This window comes from Panthera uncia (genome assembly GCF_023721935.1).
Source record: "Panthera uncia isolate 11264 chromosome B3 unlocalized genomic scaffold, Puncia_PCG_1.0 HiC_scaffold_1, whole genome shotgun sequence".
NCBI classification, from domain to species: domain Eukaryota; kingdom Metazoa; phylum Chordata; class Mammalia; order Carnivora; family Felidae; genus Panthera; species Panthera uncia.
Window position 1 is genome coordinate 64,929,476 of NW_026057582.1, and position 19,350 is coordinate 64,948,825.

General features: G+C 35.1%; 1 protein-coding gene across 6 annotated transcripts in view; it reads left to right on the forward strand.

Moving 5' to 3' along the window:
• HECTD1 (HECT domain E3 ubiquitin protein ligase 1) overlaps positions 1-19,350 on the forward strand; it is a 90,005-nt gene that overhangs the window by 39,712 nt on the left and 30,943 nt on the right. For all 6 annotated transcript variants that reach the window (XM_049612931.1, XM_049612935.1, XM_049612933.1 and 3 more), the window contains exons 13-24: positions 4,646-4,868; positions 5,396-5,659; positions 5,761-5,837; positions 10,117-10,251; positions 10,801-10,947; positions 12,265-12,359; positions 14,063-14,168; positions 16,053-16,187; positions 16,978-17,117; positions 17,400-17,723; positions 18,913-19,079; positions 19,171-19,347. In XM_049612931.1, coding sequence (XP_049468888.1) covers positions 4,646-4,868; positions 5,396-5,659; positions 5,761-5,837; positions 10,117-10,251; positions 10,801-10,947; positions 12,265-12,359; positions 14,063-14,168; positions 16,053-16,187; positions 16,978-17,117; positions 17,400-17,723; positions 18,913-19,079; positions 19,171-19,347 — 1,990 coding nt within the window. The remainder of the gene's footprint in view (positions 1-4,645; positions 4,869-5,395; positions 5,660-5,760; positions 5,838-10,116; positions 10,252-10,800; positions 10,948-12,264; positions 12,360-14,062; positions 14,169-16,052; positions 16,188-16,977; positions 17,118-17,399; positions 17,724-18,912; positions 19,080-19,170; positions 19,348-19,350) is intronic.

Below are 19,350 nucleotides of genomic sequence, written 5' to 3' on the forward strand. Positions count from 1 at the left end.
TTAATATTTATATAAAACTATATTTAATTCAAAGACCATATTCGAATTTGCTGTTGTCCTTAATAGCAGTTTTCCCCCCTGGTCTAGAATCGAATCCAGGAGCATGTATTACATTTAGTTATCATGTTCCTGAGAACCCAGCCTTTCTTTTTCTTTCATAGCCTTGGCATTTGTGAAGAGGACAGTCCAGTTAATCTGGACAGTGACCCTTACTTTGCGTTTGTGATTCTATGTGGTTAGATTCAGATTATGTGTTTTAAGCAGGGAAATCACAGAGGGGATGTTATGTTTTTCTCAACGTATAATGTGCCTTCTCTTAGAGGCACACAGTGTCTGCTTTTTTGCTGATGATGTTACTTGGATCACTTGGTTGTTTGTCTCTGTCTGGTTTCTCTATCACAGAGTTACTCTTTTTCCTTTTGTAATTAATAAGTAATTTATTTATAGGGAGACTGTGTAAATCTATGGTTACTCATTAAACGTATACCCATGAGTTTGTTTGTTTGTTTCTTTCTTTTTTTTTTAAGTTTATTTTTGAGAGAGAGAGAGAGAGCAGGCATGTGCAGACAGCATGCAAGCAGGGGAGGGGCAGAGAGACAAGGGAGACAGAGGATCCAAAGCTGGCTCTGTGCTGACAGCCAAGAGCCCCATGTGGGGCTTGAACTCACAAACAGTGAGATCATGACTTGAGCCAAAGTCATATGCTTAACTGACTGAGTCACCCCGGTGCTCCATACCTGTGAGTTTCAGTATCCATTGATAATCTTGCCTTAGATTGCAAATTTAAAATATGCCTTATCTGTCTCTACAGATTCCGGCACTGAGACCTAACATGTAGTGAATGCTTCCTATATATTAGTGACAGAGAGGTAATATTTTTGAGAGAATGGTAGAGTATAGGTTTTTATTGTAGAATCCTGAGAGGGTGAGTGATAGAGATATTCCTAAATTACTTGAGGAACCTGAGGGATTTAACAACAAAACAAAATAAGAGGTGATACCTGGGTGCGCCTGGGTGGCCCAGTAGGTTAAGCGTCTGACTCTTGATTTCAGCCTTAGGTCATGATCTCATGGATTGTGGGTACATGCCTCACATTAGTCTCTGCGCTGACAGCCTGGCGCCTGCTTAGGATTCTCTCTCTCCCTCTCTCTCTGCCCCTCCCCCACTCACACACATTTTTGGGTGCGCTCTCTCTCTCTCTCTCTCTCTCTCTCTCAAAATAAATAAAGAAACTTAAAAAAATGAGGTGATATTAGGTGATCCCCCCCGGAATTCTTTTATCCAAGAAATAGGTTACAAATACCATATGATTTCACTTGTGTGGAATTTAAGAAAGAAAGCAAACTAGCAAAGAGTGGGTGAAATGGAGAAAGACACAAACTAAAAAACAGACTCTTAACTGTAGAGAACAAACTGATAGTGACTAGAGGGGAGAGGGATGGGGGCTGGGTGAAATAGGTGATGGAGATTAAGGAGTACACTTGTGATGAGCACAGGGTAATGTATGAAAATGTTAAGTCATTGTATTGTACACTTGAAACTAATATTACACTGTTCGTTAACTAGAATTTCAATAAAAACTTATAAAAAAGGTTATAGATGCCCAGCTTTTGTGGAAATTAACAAGAAAATTCTAACATATGAGAATTCTAGGGACCTAGAATAGCCAAAGCAACATTGAAAAGGAATAAGTTGAAGGACATCTACCAGCAGATTTCAAGTCTTAACTGTAAAAGGTAGGTTAGCAGGGAGGGGGGGGGAGGGGGGGGGAGGGGGGGGGGGGGGGGAATAGGTTAATGGCCCACACATACATGGTCAGTTGATTTTCAACCAAAGTGCTAAGGCAGTTCAATGAAGAAAAGATGATCTTTTCAACAAGTGATGCTTGAATAAGTGGATATACACACACAAAAACGAAAGTTTGACCCTTACCATGGGTACCACATAAAAAATTGACAGAAAAAAAAGTCATAGACTGAAATGTACGGGCTAAAATTATAAAACTTTTAGAGGAAAAGGAAGAAACTCTTACTGACTTTGAGCTTGGCAGTGACTTCTTAAATAGGATGTTAAAAGATTATACCGTAGGGGCCCATGGCTGGGTCAGTTGAAAAAGCATCTGACTCTTGATCTCAGGGTTGTGAATTCACGGCCCACCTTGGGTGTGGAGATTACTTAAAAATTAAAAAAAAAAAAAAGGTTATACTATAAAAGAATTTAAAAAAATCAGTAAGTTTTACTTTATCATAATTCAATTTCTGTTCTTCTAGGTACATTGTTTAGAAAATGAAAAGACAACCCAGAAAATTCCCTCAAATTTTATTTGTCTGAAAAAAGTTTTTTTGAGAGAGAGCATGAGTGTAAGAGGGGCAGAGGAATAGGGAGAGAGAATCTTAAACAGTCTCCACGCCCAGCTTGAGGAGGTCTTGGGGTTTGATCTTACTACTGTGAGATCATGAGCTGAAATCAAGAGTCAGATGCTTAACTGACTGAGCCACTCACGCGCCCCTGAAAACATTTTTATTTGGCCTTCTTTTTTTTTTTTTTTAATTTAGTTTTTGAGAGAGAGCAATCAGGGGAGGGGCAGGGAGAGAAGGAGAGAGAGAATCTTAAGCAGACCACACTGCAAGCACAGAGCTCAGTGTGAGGCCCTGAACTCATGAAACTTGAGATCATTACCTGAGCTGAAATCAAGAGTTGGACAGTTAGCTGAGCCACCCAGGTACCCCTGGCCTTCATTTTTGATGGATATTTTCAATGCCCACAAGGACTTTTGGCTAATTGTTTTTCAGGCACTTTGAGAGATGTTCCCTCGTCACCTGATGTGCATAGTCTCCATTGAGAAATTTGCTCCATTTCTTGTCTTAGTTCCTTGTTATATAACATAAATCTTTTCTCACAACATCTTTGCTTATTCTGGCTGTTCTTATGATATTATCACTGATTTTTAGCAATTTGACTTTGCTGTCCTTTGCTGTGCTTGGTGTGTTTGTGTATGTGTGTACATGTGAGTGTTCATACCTGCTCAGGATTGTTTAAATTTCTTCGTGAGCTTACAGTTTTTATCAAATTTGGAAATTGTTCAGGATTTAGAATGCAACTTTCTGACCATCTTGTATGATCTCTGGGAATTAATTATTCAGCTTACAGTTTTCCGTTTGTTCTTTGCCCAACCTTACGGAGTATTCCCCTAGAAATGAGTGGTCTAGTATTTGCTAGAGACATGCTGATCATTTTGCGGAATATTTGCTAGAGACATGCTGATCACTTTGCGGATTTCTAGAGGTCTTTTTTGCTTGGCTCCCTAATCCTGAACTCATCCTCTACATATTCTGTTTGCTTTTAGCCTCTTCAAACACAGATCTCCATTTCCTCAACTCATAGTGCTGGATTCTGTGTTCCCTCTTCTTAACACCTTAGCAAGAAATTTGTGTCTGGGCCTAAGGAAATTACCTTGTTTGTTTCTATTTTCTGGAGGATCACGGTCCTGTGTTGCATATTGTCCAGTGTTTGAAAATCACTTTTTCATATATTTTGTCTAGTTTTTAGTTGTTTACAATGGCTAAACAAGAATGGACCTTATTAACCTGCATGGCTTAGAGCACAAGTACTGATGTTTAGAGAAATTTATAATCCACATTTTATAATATTTTAGTGTTACAAACTAACTATTTCAGGGGAAAAATGTAAAAAGCATATTTAGGTATAATAAGTTTCTGTGAAGTTTAAAAGTGCTTTACCCATAAACCCATGCATGCACACACATGCCAAGTTCATATATGTTTATGATGAATATTCTCTATATTACATGTTATCAACAGAAGAAAAATTTTTAGGATGCCAGGGTAGGAAAACAGTGTTTACAAATTGTTCTTTGTTTTAAACATGCTCTAAAATCTTTTTATGATCATACAAATGATCCAGTATATTTAATTCACTCTGCTAAGGGTGGAATCTTAACTTTATTCCTAAAAAGCATCTATGATGATTCAGGTGCACCTCTAGGATTGGATACCATTGATCCAGTAAAAACATTCCTTTTTATGTTTTTTTTTTGTTTTTTTTTTTGTTTTTTTTTTTAATAATCAGTCCCAGAGATGTGGTGAGTTTGCCAGGGTCCTAGATAATTAGCTAGTTGTGTGTAGACCTAATCCATTGGCTTTCTGTACTACTGCAGCTGGAAATGTTATAACTTAGGTCATAATTTATGTGAGTTTCTTAACATTTTTAGGGCTTACAAGATTTAGTTGTAGGTAACTCAATGAATCAGAATACATATTAAACTAGAGGCAACTAAATATTATGTTCAGCATATTTTAATATATACACACACACATAATATATTTTATGTTTATTTATTTTGAGCGTGGTGGGGGGGGGGGACAAAGAAAGAGAGGGAGAGAGAATCCCAAGCAGGCTCTATGATGTCATCGTGGAGTCCGATACGGCACTCAAACCCTTGAACCGTGAGATCATGACATGCATCTAAACTAACAGTTGGATTTTCAAATGACGGAGTCATCCAGGCACCCCAAATTCAGCATATTTTAATTCTAAATTTGATACATGGACATATTTAAAAAATACTTGCGAATATTTTGAATAGATACTATTTTGTTTCATTGAATAATTTTACACATTTAGGAAGATGAACCACAGGAAGATGCTAAAGAATTGCAGCAGGGTAAACCATATCATTGGAGAGACTGGTCAATCATTAGGGGAAGGGACTGCTTATATATATGGAGCGATGCAGCAGCCTTGGAATTATCTAACGGCAGTAATGGATGGTTCAGATTTATCTTGGACGGGAAACTTGCCACCATGTATTCAAGTGGTAGTCCTGAAGGTGGATCGGATAGTTCAGGTAATGTTTGTTTCAATTAAAATGTTTTAGAAATTTCTGTAATTTTGATGATTTGTCTTTCTAATATTTTTGCTAGCATTGTCATAGAAACATGATCATTGATGAACATATGGCCAGTTTCTTTAATATCAACAAAGAAAAACTATTGTACCATGAAAGCATTTAAGAAATGCCTTTTTTTTTTTGGTTTGAGACAAACAGTAGCATTGCGTCTACTTTTAATACCTCTAATCCTTTAGGTGAAGCTACCTCATATCATGTAATGATGAATTGTATATGTGTGTGTGATGCTGTCTCTAGTTGTATCTTTTTCCAAAAGCCTTATACTTCAAAAAATTTTAACTATAGGATTGCTTTTATGCCTGAACCTAAATACATCTAATGACTGAGAATATACTACAGAACAAAACTCTGCTGATGCACTTTTTTACATAAAATTGATATTCTCATTGGTAGTTTCCTTTTTTATAAAAAAAAGGATCATTTGAAAAGAATGAGGTTTTAAAATAATTATTTTGTTTTTATAGAAAGCAGAAGTGAATTCTTAGAGAAATTACAAAGAGCTCGAGGCCAAGTAAAGCCATCTACTTCAAGTCAACCTATACTGTCAGCACCAGGACCTACTAAACTCACTGTAGGGAATTGGTCACTAACATGTTTAAAAGAAGGAGAAATTGCTATTCATAACTCAGATGGTCAGCAAGCAACAATATTGAAAGAAGATTTACCTGGTTTTGTATTTGAATCTAATAGAGGAACCAAACATTCATTTACTGCAGAAACTTCTCTGGGTAAGTTACGTAGGAAATATAAAATATTTATAAGAATAAATGAATGTGTTACATTGCATTAAAATAAATTCTTTGCAATGTCCTTTTTTTTTTTTTTTAAGGTTCAGAATTTGTGACTGGTTGGACTGGCAAAAGAGGCAGAAAACTGAAATCTAAATTAGAAAAAACAAAGCAAAAGGTATACTGTGAGATTTTCTTTTTCCTTCTTTTGTTTTTTTTATACTGACATGGTAAGGTTTCATTGGTATATTGTAAGCATTTAAAAACCTTGAACCGTATAACATAAGTTACCCTAATCTAACATACTTTCAGTTTTTCTTTTTCTGTGCTTATTTTATTTTCCACAATACATATACATTTGCTTATGATTTTTATACACATGCTAAACACCAAAATTGAAACAGTGAAAATTAGTAAGACAATAAAATTTAAATGATTTGACTAATGTCTCACAAAAACTTTGAACTTGTGCTTTTTTTTTTTTAAGTTTATTTATTATTTCTGAGAGAGAGAGAGAGAGAGAGAGAGCACAAGTGCACAAGCAGGGAAGAGGCAGAGAGAGAGGGAGACACAGAATCCAAAGCAGGCTCCAGGCTCTGAGTGGTCAGCACAGAGCTCATATGGGGCTCGAACTCACAAACTGCACGATCATGCCCTGAGCTGAAGTCAGATACCTAACTGACCGAGCCAACCATGCTCCCCTGAACTCATGCTTTGATTATTATTGATAGTAATGTTTTTAGTAATACAGTGGAATTGAAAATACATCACTAATATTTTACAATCCTGATAAAATTATTAGCTTTATGATAAAGCAACTTGAATGACTGTTTCTAGATTCACATATTTTGATGCCTAGTTTAATGGCCCATCTTATATGAAATCATTCTTTTTTTGTTAATGTTTTTATTTACTTTTGAGAGAGAGGGAGGGAGGGAGTGAGGGAGAGGGGGAGGGGCAGAGAGAGAGGGAGACACAGAATCTGAAGCAGGCTCCAGGCTCTGAGCTGTCAGCACAGTGCCTGATATGGGGCTCGAACCCATGGGCTGTGAGATCATGACCCGAGCCAAAGTCCTATGCTCAACCAACTGAGCCACCCAGGCACCTCTGAAATAATTCTTTCAAAAAGATACAGGAGCAAATGTTTACTGACTCCACTTTCAAAATCACAATACTGATTTTTAAATTCTATCCATTAAGTATGTGTTTTTTTTGTTTGTTTGTTTGCGAGAGAAGGACTACAAGCTGAGAAGAGGGGCAGAAGGAGAGAGAGAGAAAGAATCCTAAGCAGGCTTAATGCTTAGTGCAGAGCTTGTTGTGGGGCTTGATCCCACAACCCTGGGATCATGATCTGAGCCGAAATCAAGAGTCAGGCGCTCAACCAATTAAGCCACCCAGGCATCCCAGAAATTTTTTCTAATTCAGGGTATCTTAAGGACAGTTGAGGAAGAAATTACTCAATTGAAGATAGCAATTAGATGCTAAAAGGAGTTTCAGCTAAATGCAGTCCATTTTCATTATTCATGGTAGTTGTGTTAACTAAAGTTTCTGTGAATACTGAACCATTGCTCTTTGGGGAAATACAGGGTTAGGTTCCTATGAGGTCACATTTTTGTAACTGATGCATACATAACCTTGTTTTTTATGTGTCTTTCTGTTCAAAGACACCATAAGTGTATTACTTAAAAAAAAATTTTTTTATGTTTATTCATTTTTGAGAGAGAGACAGAGCATGAGTGGAGGAGGGGCAGAGAGAGAGGGAGACACAGAATCCAAAGCAGGTTCCAGGCTCTGAGCTCTCAGCACAGAGCCCGTCGTGGGGCCTGAACTTGTGAACTGTGAGATTGTAACTTGAGCCGAAGTCAGACGCTTAACCGACTGAGCCACCCAGGTGCCCCCGTGTCTTATTGATTTGTTAACATGGAACATGTGTTGAGTAGCACGGTCATGCCTGAATGAAGCTTACCTAACACACATATTTTCTCCATAAGGCACATGTGCCTGGTGCTTAGGAACAGTGGACAGTACTTCAGGCACTATATTTGGTGGCCATTTTAAACAGTGAAGTCAACAAAACCACAAAAATGTGAAAAACATGCACAAAATAGACTGTAGAAAAGATACTTGTTTATAGTATGAGGGCTTAAGCAAGTATGACATTTGTTTACAGGTAGAGATTACCTTGTTTACCTCACCTAACAACATGCACGTGAGGCAGCTCCCGAGTTTTTGCTGCACTGTGTATGCCCACAAGTGACTGTGCACTGCGAGTATTGAATTGGGGATTACAAACACATTTTAGTGAGTAGTTGAATTCACAAATATAGAATTCTCAAATAATGAGGATCAACTATAATTTTTTTAAAGTTTATTTTGAGAGAGAGAGAGACAGACAACATGAGTCGGGGAGGAGCAGTGAGAGAGAGAAAGAGAAAGAAGCCCAAGCAGTCTCCATGCTGTGAGCGCAGAGCCTAACTTGGGACTTGATCTCGCAAACAGTGAGATCATGACCTGAGTCAAAATCAAGAGTCTGACACTTATCTGACTGAGCCATGTAGGTGCCCCTCAACTGTAAATATTTGTAAAGCTACCACTGAGCTGTCTCAGGAATTTCTTGCAATTCCTTATGGGTTATGTTATCCAACCAAATCTAGACTCACAGGGTACTGAAATTTCACACTACAGAAGAAAAGTAAATCAAGAAGAACATAGTCTGAGTCCTGTTTTCATTTTCTTGAAAAATAAGTAATTTTGACTCAGTTTCTTGAAATCAGTAGTATTAGTAGTAAATCAAGGAATAGCCTCATTGACCATATGGCTATTCTTTTGGTATGAAAGTACGTATCAACTGATTTTAGGTAAAAATAATTTTAACTATTTTAATCTTCATTTTTATTTGTTAATACTGTTTTATAAAAGAGTAGTTTCTTAAATTTTGTCTACTAGTCAGAACTTATTTTCCTTTTAATTCTGAAAGGCACACCAAAATAGAATGAAAAAGTAATATTCATTTCAGGAGTGAAGTTTTTTCAATCACATTAGAGTTATGCTAGGTTAGTTTGTTTTTAATGAAATTACGTAAGTCCTAAATTTACATTATTTAAGTAATTTTTTTAAGTTTTATTAATTTTTTGAGAGAGAGAGAGCATGCAAGTGGGGGAGGGCAGAGAGCTAGTGGGAAACAGAGAGAATCCACAGCAGGCTCTGCACTGTCAATGTGGAGCCCAATATGGGGCTTGAATTCACAAACTATGAGATTACGACCTGAGCCAAAGTCAGACACCTAACCGACTGAGACACTGATATTCGCCCCTAAGCAAATATTTTTAAAGGCTCTTATGTACTGAATTTTATCAGACCCAAGCCTGGGACACAAATGGGTTCTTTCAGATAACATTAACTTAAATGAGAGATAACTAGTGCCCAAACCGATAATAGTCATTCTTCCTTATGATTAAGTAATGCAAATAAAAGTGTCATATATATTTTGTGTGAATACTATAAATAGAAAAAAATTAAACCTAAAATACACCACAAAATGTTAAAAGGTTCAACTCTGAGGGAACTCCTATTTACTAGATGGAAAGCTGCCTGATCCATGAATCATTGAATAAAAACCAGTTAGGTCTTTAAGTTTAAAAAAAATTAAGGGGGATGAGCTAAATGGATAAGGGGCATTAAGGAATCTCTTTCTGAAATCATTGTTGCACTATATGCTAACTAACTTGGATGTAAATTAAAAAAATAAAATCATATAAACAAAAAAATTTAAAAAGGTTTAACGTTGGTTGATTGAATTACAGGCATTTTAGTTTTTTGGGTTTGGTTTTTTTGTTTTTGTTTTTTTGCTTATTTATATTTTCTATATGGTTCACCATAATCAGGCTAGTTTTATAAAAAAGAACAAAGTTAATTATTTACAGGTTGTTCAAATTGGTTTAAGTGAAATAAGCTCCTCTTTGTTATATGACTATAAAATTTAACCAAAAATTAAAATTGTGAGTTCTTTTATTTGATATTGCTTAAATCTAGTTATAGTACTTTTACAGCCATTAGAACCTTTGACATATATGAGTAGAAGTAGTAACATTTTTTGGAGGTTGGTGATGGCACAAAAATCTTACTTTTAAAAGTTGCACACATATAGGGAAATTAAAGGGAAACTTTGTTGGGGCGCCTGGGTGGCTCAGTGGGTTAAGTGTCCGATTTCAGCTCAGGTCATGATCTCACGGTCCGTGGGTTCGAGCCCCATGTCGGGCTCTGGGCTGAAGGCTCAGAGCCTGGAGCCTGCTTCCGATTCTGTGTCTCCCTCTCTCTGCCCCTCCCCCGTTCATGCTCTGTCTCTCTCTGTCTCAAAAATAAATAAACATTAAAAAAAAAAATTTAAAAAAAAAGGGAAACTTTGTTAAAACTGTTAATTGTAACGAAAATTTACATTTGCAATTTTCATTTGGTAGGTACGAACTATGGCTCGAGATTTATATGATGACCACTTCAAAGCTGTTGAAAGCATGCCTCGTGGAGTAGTGGTAACGCTCAGAAACATAGCAACTCAATTAGAGTCATCTTGGGAACTTCACACAAATAGACAAGTATGTTATTTAGCTTCTAGATTTTATGGCACACATTGTTCTTTGTTTAGTTTTTCCCCTTTATCCTTTATATTCTAGGTATTGATTAGGGGTCAGCAAATTGTCACACATGGGCTAAATTTGGCCTGCCACCTATTTTATATGGCTTTGTGAGCTAAGTATGGTTTCTACATTTTTAAATGGTTGAAAACAAATCATAAGAGTAGTATTTTCTGATACATGTAAATTATATAAAATAATGACTGTATCCAAAAGCAGTTACATTGCTCACAGCCATGCTCACTCTTACATATTGTCTGTGACTGCTTTGGTGGCTGCAGGGCAGAGTTCAATAGGTGTGACAGAGGCCAAATAGCCTGTAAAGCCTGAAATATTTATAGTTGACCCTTAAAATGTTTTCTCTCGTACAGATCATTTACATTAATAATTTGAACTTATTCTTGTTTAGTATCTGACTTATTTTCTTGGCAGTTAATACTGTGATAAATTAAGTATATTACAACCTGTTTATTTTTTTGATTGTCTTCATTAAATTTTTTTTTCTTTTAGTGTATTGAGAGTGAGAACACTTGGAGAGATTTAATGAAGACAGCTTTAGAAAATCTAATTGTACTTTTGAAGGATGAAAACACAATTTCACCATACGAAATGTGCAGTAGTGGGTTGGTGCAAGCCCTTCTTACTGTTTTAAACAATGTAAGTTTACAAAGCACAGAACAGACTATGTAGTTTAAAAAATTATTTGTAACTGCACTTTTGGCAAAGCAGTGTTTTGTAAGAAATATTTAAAAACCAAGTTAATGTTATTTATAATTTCTCTAGCCTTTCCTTTGTTGTGTCGTTAGTTTGAGCCAGTTGAATTCAGTAATTGAATCTTTTTAGATTTTTTAGTTTCCCACTTATAGTTTGTTCTAGGTTTTGTTTAACAAAACATGTACTTTGGCCTATGTTTTAACATTATTCACTGCTCTGATTGCTTCTTAAAATGAAGTTACTCTGTAGATCTTCATAAGTACTTAGATTATTTGCATAAAATTAGTTTATGAGCCATGACTGTTTAGGAAGTTACTCTGAATATTTGACAAGTATTTGTTATAACCTAATGTGTGTCTACAATTTAGTCTACCTTTAATATCTCTTTATTGTGATAAAAATTTTCCTGTAACAAGACATACCATATATACTTATTGTAACAAATTCTGACAAAAGTATAAAAAGTGAAAGTTGCCTTCTATTTCAATTCTATTTTCCACTTTAGTTTTTGCTCTTCTTTTAAAACATTTTTACTTATTTTGAGAGAGAGAGATAATGTGAGAGATGAAGGGAGGGAAAGAGAGACCCTCCCCCCACCCCCCACCCCTCCCCCCCACCAAGCAGGCCCCATGCTGTCAGTGCAGAGCCCAACACAAGGCTCGATCTCATGAACTGCGAGACCATGGCCTGAACCGAAATCAGGAGTCGGGTGCTCAATCAGCTGAGCCACCCAGGCACCCCTAGTTTTTGCTCTTAATCACTATATGTGGTATACACTCTTAAAATTCACTTTAACTTCTGTAAGTTGTATATACCATTCATTAATTTTATTTATTAAAATTATATTGATTAAATTCACACACCACTTAGTAATATCTGTGAAATCACTGTTTTAATATACCAGTTAGTATTTTCTAATGCTAATTAAAGTATATAATATTGTTAAAATGCAAAATGTTCATTTGTTAGTAATCTGAAATCACCTTGCATACTACACTTTGGGAAAAGCTAATTTAGCAGTATAATTGCTACCCCATTATATAACATTCAGGGAGGAAGAAAAATCTATTAGCCATGGCCTACTAATCATAAACTAAAAAGAATTTTAATTGAAAGAAAAATGATTTTGCCAGATTATATTGATAATTTTGTAATAATACACAGTATTATTATTCATCTTTGTAGTGTGTGTTTTTGATAAATTTTGGTAGCAGCCTGAAAACATTTTTTTGTTCCTTCTTTTTGGTTTTTTTTTTTTAGACTGTGGATTTAGATATGAAACAAGATTGTAGTCAACTGGTAGAAAGAATAAACGTTTTTAAAACAGCCTTTAGTGAAAATGAAGATGATGAAAGGTAAATCACCAGTTTGTTTTTATTTGTTGTTTACAGTGTTTGAAAGTAGGTATGCTTCTTTTTTAAAGTAGAGTCTAATATATAGTGCTTATATACAAAACAGGAACTTTTAAATTTAATAAATAGTGTAGCTTTATATTTTAAGTGTATAATAATAGAAAAGATTTTTAAAGCATTTTTTAATCTTATGAAATAAAAGAAGAATTACATGTCTGCTATGAATGCAGCTGTGACTACTCAGTTTAATAAAATTACATGCCTCCTTGTATGTCTGAAATTAATGTAACACTGTGTGTCATCTACACCTAAGTAAAAAGTTAAGAAATTAGATACCTCTTTACTATATAACTGAAAATTTGAACACTGATTAAATATTTGATGATATTAAGTAATAATTGTTCATTCATTTTTAGGTGTGAGAATGAGTTTTGTTTTTTAAGAATTCTTCCTTTGTAGAGATACATACTCAAAATATTTCTGTATGAAATATGTTCACTGGCATTTTCTTCAAAATATATTGGATGAAGAGAAATGGGTGGGGAAATTGAAATCAATTTGTTGAAGCTGGGTCTTGGGTTGATGAAGGTTCATTTTACTATTTTATTTACTTTTGAATATGATTGAATTTTTAAAATAATACATGAAATTCATTTCATTAATTTTAGGTACTATTTTAAATGAGTCACCTCGTTTTATGGGTGAATAGTAATTTATTGAAGCATTACAGCATTAAACATTTTAGCTCTTTAGAAATTATTGCTAATACTAAAATATACTTATCTCAATGGAAACATCTTTTCACATAAATTCCTTTAAGTGGTATTACTGAGTTAAAGATTGTAAATGATCTTTAAAGGTCCTTGATACAAATTGTTATTTTTCAGAAGCATTACACCAGTGTTGCCTTGCTAACAAATAATACCATTTTCCAAACTTTGCTGCTTTGTATATTTTTATATGTATCAAATACTAAATAATAAAATTGTTTAAACTTTAAAAAATAAATTGCATGTCTACCTTGAATGCAGTTGATAAGTCTTGTAAATGAAATATTTTATTATTTACTTGTTTATTGATTGATTGTGACAAAGAGAGAGAGAGAGCATGCACATGCAAGCCAGGGAGGGACAGAGAGAGAGGGAAAGAGAATCCCAAGTAGGTTCCACACTCAGAGCAGAGCCCAGTGCAGGGATTGATCTCATGACCCTGAGATCATGACCTGAGCCGAGATCAAGAGTCAGATGCTTGGGGCGCCTGGGTGGCTCGGTCGGTTAAAGCGTCCGACTTCGGCTCAGGTCATGATCTCACGGTCTGTGAGTTCGAGCCCCGCGTCGGGCTCTGTGCTGACAGCTCAGAGCCTGGAGCCTGTTTCAGATTCTGTGTCTCCCTCTCTCTCTGCCCCTCCCCTGTTCACGCTCTGTCTCTCTCTGTCTCAAAAATAAATAAACGTTAAAAAAAAAAAAAAGAGTCAGATGCTTAACCAACTGAACCACCCAAGTGCCCTGAAATATTTTGTTCTTAAATGAAGGAAATTGAGTTATGAGAGTATTTTTGCTTGCTTAGATTTAGTCTAATAGAAAATTAAACTTCTCTTTATACTCATAAAGAAACTAGGGGTCTACATGAGGTTGGTTACTGCAGTTTCTCTATGAACTTGGGTATGAAATTATATAAACACTCTCAACAATTTTTTTTCTTCATAGTCGACCAGCAGTTGCATTAATTCGGAAGTTAATAGCTGTACTTGAATCTATTGAACGTCTCCCTCTCCATTTGTATGATACACCTGGATCTACGTATAACCTGCAGGTAACCAGGAAAAGTGCAGGCACTATTATTGCTGAATACATTTAAGGGCAGTCTGTAATGATTCTGCTTACTCATTAAAGACTAACCGTAAAGCCACTTGATTGTTTTTTTTAATGACTCTTGAATTATTAATATTTCAATTTTTAATTTGATCAAATCACTATGGGTTTTCAGTAAATGTTTATTGTAAATCATACTTGATCAGTGGTAAGTGGAAAAAGGCTATCAGTGGAAAAGGCAGGAAATAAATGGGTCCTTTTGTTCTAGAATTAGGAGTTAAGTCCTTTCATTTCTATGTGTATCAGCAGATGAGAAAGTGTGAGAATACTTCAAGGACAGTTTTTTTCCTGCTTTTTTTTTTTTTAGCTTACTGCCATTGGTTAAAGCCAGATGGCCTGCCTTAGCTATTATTGATTCTGTGGGAAATCTGTCAATGGGTTTTACAAAACGTTTATTATTTTCCTAAATGTTTTTTGGTTGACATTCACATTCATTCATTCCTTTATTCTTTTCTTAGTATCTGGTATGCAGATATGAATTGACAGAAATTACATCTTCTGTAGGTTACTTTAGAATTCCTTAGCTGGTCATTTTGGCTCAATCTTGCCTTTATCCAACCTATCCTGCATTGCACTGCATGGAATAGAAAGCTTTCTCTTTCAAATAAAGCCTTTAATAAGTAACTAAGAATCTGTATTTGCCAAGACAGTGTGTTCTAGGGCAAAAATCTTGCCATACCCCCAAGAACCCAGGAATGTTACCAAAGCCACTAGTTTCCCAGACTAGAGAGCTTGTCTAGGGAGTTAAAGTATGTTAGTGTGCCTGACATGGTGTTAGATTAAATGTGATGTCAAGTTCTACTTTGTGTTTTATTTTAGGTAAAATAGTAAAGAAGGGTAAGGGCCTTTGTGGTACATTGTTTTTATTTACTTTATTATTTAAAAAAATTTTTAAGTAATATCTATACCCAACATGGAGCTTGAACTTAAAAGCCCAAGACCAAGAGTTGGATGCTGTACCGACTCAGCTAGCCAGATGCCACAGTGCATCCTTTGAAGGCTTTACCCTTGATAAGTAAACGAGGCAGATAAGTCTCAGTGGCTGGAAATTCTCCTTATACAGTCCTAGGAGCACCAACATCTTTTATTATGCACTTCTCATTTTAGGAGACTGTGCAAATTAAAAAGACAGGAAAGCTAGTAATATGCTGTATGTTAATTTTGCAGTCTAAATTGCTACCCACATGTCCATATAAGTATTTGATTATACGTCTGTAGGAACTAGTTAAGGTTTAAACAGCAATGAAACTACCTAAATTGCTAGTTTCATACTTGCTTACTAAAATGTATTGGATTGATAGCTATTGTGTGTTTTTAAAAGTTGATTAGCCATAGGGATGCCTGGCTGGCTCAGTTGGTAGAGCATGCAACTCATCATCTTGGGGTCATGAGTTCAAGCCCCACATTGGGCATAAAGCCTACCTTAAAAAAAAAAAAAGAAAGTTTATTAGAATATATCAAATAATCTATGACTATCTTTAAAGAAATAAATTAGCTAAATGGCCACTTTTTTTTAACTTAACTGGAAAATTGTAACTTGTAAGAAATGCATTACTTAAGTTAAATTATTTTATGATTTATTTAAACCGTGTATATTTGAAGTTGTTTAGAAATTATCTGCGTATGTAGTTAATTTTGTTTCTTTCTTGAAAGCCAGTGTCACTTATTCAGTGATTCTTTAAAAAAAATTAATAGAAAACAGGCATTTATCCTTTTATGGTTGTACTTTTATAATTCTCAATTACTATTGAGAACATGTCTCACTTTTATAATTCTAAGAGAAAAACAGTGTATTTTCTGAAGCATTTTGATAATTTTTGCACAGATACTTACAAGAAGATTAAGATTTCGGTTGGAACGTGCACCTGGTGAAACTGCATTGATAGACAGGACTGGCAGGATGTTGAAGATGGAACCCTTAGCTACAGTTGAATCTCTGGAACAGTATCTCTTAAAAATGGTGAGTTTTTGGCAAGGCCATGGTGAAATAGGCATTCTCTGCTGTGGTTTAATCCTTTAGAAAAGTAGTTAGGGAAATATGTGTGTAGATTTATGATAATACAAGGTTTGACCTAGTAATTCCATTTTTTGGAGTCTGTTGTTTGTGTGTGTGTGTGTGTGTGTGTGTGTGTGTGGGTGGGTGGGGGGAGAGCGAGAGACAGAGACAGAGAGAGAATGAGAGAGAATCTTAAGGGGCTCACTCTCACAACTCTGGGATCTTCACTGAAGTGAAATCAAGCGTTGGATGCTCACCCAAATGAGCTACTGGGCACCCCTGGACTCTATTCTAAGAAAATAATCTTTGTATACTACAAATGGTTTCTTCGTAAAGATGTGTATTGGATTCATTTTAGTGTCATTTGTCACTAAAATAGTGAACAAAACCTTGATGCTAGTCAAAAAGGAATATCAGGTTTACAATTATTTCCATTTATTTGAATATTATGTAGCTATATAAAATGTATAAATATAAAAACTGATAAGAAAAAATGTTACGGTACAGTATGATCAGATGTTTTTTACTCTATCAGTTGAAATAATGGATCAAAGAAGTAGTGTATCATCATATGAATAGTGTGGGGTACTTTGGTTGTAGAAATTTGTATCTTTCTGGTTTTTTCCCCCATATATTCTTTAATGAGTATTTGTTATAATAAAATAAATCACATTGAAGGAACAGGAAAAAGTGGGCAGTGCGTTTGAAAATAGCCCTATTAAGGTGAGTGTCTCCTGTATTTTCTTTGGTGTAGGTAGCAAAGCAGTGGTATGATTTTGACCGATCTTCATTTGTTTTTGTTCGAAAATTAAGAGAAGGCCAAAATTTTATATTTCGGCACCAGCATGATTTTGATGAAAATGGAATCATTTACTGGATTGGGACAAATGCCAAGTAAGTCATGCTATTTAATGTAGAGTGAAAACATTCACCTGGTAAAAAATTCTTGGTAGTAGAGTAAAATTATTAACTACTCTGAGTGTCTTTCAGTTTAAGGAATTTTTGTCTTAGAGATTAAATTTAAGACTATCACAGTTATGTTTTATGAAGAAAAAAGTCTAAATTGTCAATTGTAGGATTTTTAAAAATTAATACAGTTTTATGTGGAAAACTGATATGAACAAAATACAGTTATTTTAGTAGTGTTAACTGCTTAATTTTTTTTCTTTTATTTAGAACTGCATATGAATGGGTGAATCCAGCTGCTTATGGACTTGTAGTAGTAACATCATCAGAAGGAAGAAATCTACCTTATGGCCGCTTAGAAGACATACTAAGTCGTGATAATTCAGCTTTAAATTGCCACAGCAATGATGATAAGAATGCCTGGTTTGCCATAGATCTGGGTCTCTGGGTGATACCATCAGCATATACACTTCGTCATGCTCGTGGTTATGGAAGGTCTGCACTGAGAAATTGGGTTTTCCAGGTATCCAAAGATGGACAGAACTGGACTTCTTTGTATACCCATGTTGATGACTGCAGTCTCAATGAACCAGGGTTAGTTGAGGAGTCTTTGCAAATTGAAAAACTCAGTAAAGAGCTTTGTTTATTTTTATAACTGTATACCCTTAGAGCTCTCTTCTTTATGGAATATTGAAGCAAGATTTTTTTAAAAACATCACTTGATACTATAAATATTAAAACTTTGAAATAATAATTTTGCCAGAACTTTAGCAGCTTTAGAGTAAATATAAGTAGAACATTCAGCCTATTTATTTAAAAAGAAATTGAAATATATGTGTATATATAGCACACTAATAAAAACAAAAAAATGGAATTAGTTTTTTACTAAACTCTTCATATGTGTACATAATATATGTGTATGTTTTCCAAATTAACAGTAGCTATTGCTTGTTGTAGAATTGTGGCTGACTTAAAGTTTTCTTTTTTTAATTATGTCTCTTTTCCTAAATTTTATAGGTTGATCATATATTATTTTTTTAGTCTTTTTTTTTTTTTTTTTTTTTGAGAGTTTGGCGGGGGTCAGGGAAGGGCAGAGTGAGAGGGAGAGAGAGAAAGAGAGAGAAGCTCAAGCAGGCTCCATGTCCAGGACAGAGCCTAATGTGACTCTCGATCTTACAGCTGTAACATCATGAAATCTAGAGTCAGATACTTAACTGAGCCACTCAGACGCCCCGATCGTATATTATTTTTTTGAAGGCAGAAAGTACTTCTAAAAATTTTAGTTCTAATAAGTTTTAATTTTGAGGGGAGTATAGGGCATGGGGTTAAATTAATTTCTGCATTTAATGTAGTATGGAAGGAACTCCTTATCTTTAGGATTAATGGATAATTTTTTCTTTTTTTTCTTTTGTTATTTATTTTTATTTTTTAATTTACATCCAAGTTAATTAGCATATAATATTTTCAAGCTTTAAATTTTCAAGGATATTTTCAAGCATTATAAAATTTTCAAGCATATTTGTTACTCATAAAATTTCTTATTTCTTGGATTGTATTAATCATAAATCATTTAATGTTATAAGTCATTAATAGTATACATTTAAACATACCATCTTTAACTTATGTTCTTGATGGCTGTTGTTCTCCTTTGCTTTCTTGCTTCTTGTGTAACAAACTGTAGACTGAATGTAGAAGTTGGTTTTTCAGTAGGTCTCTATTATGTAAAAAATATTCCCCATCTGCTTTAAAACATTACACCAGTTTTTCCCTAACACCTTCACAGGTCAACAGCAACCTGGCCTCTTGATCCACCAAAGGATGAGAAACAAGGGTGGCGACATGTGAGAATTAAACAGATGGGGAAGAATGCCAGTGGACAAACCCACTACCTGTCACTATCTGGATTCGAACTTTACGGCACTGTAAATGGAGTATGTGAAGACCAGCTAGGTAAAGAGATGTTAGCAGGTTTTTCACTCACTGGAACAATTTGATTTATAAAAAGTGACTTGTTTATAGTTCTCTAATTTCTATTTTACAGGAAAAGCAGCTAAGGAAGCAGAAGCTAATCTTAGAAGACAAAGACGTCTAGTACGTTCCCAGGTTCTGAAATACATGGTTCCAGGGGCACGTGTGATCAGAGGCCTTGATTGGAAATGGCGAGATCAGGATGGCAGCCCACAGGGAGAAGGTACCGTCACAGGAGAACTGCATAATGGTG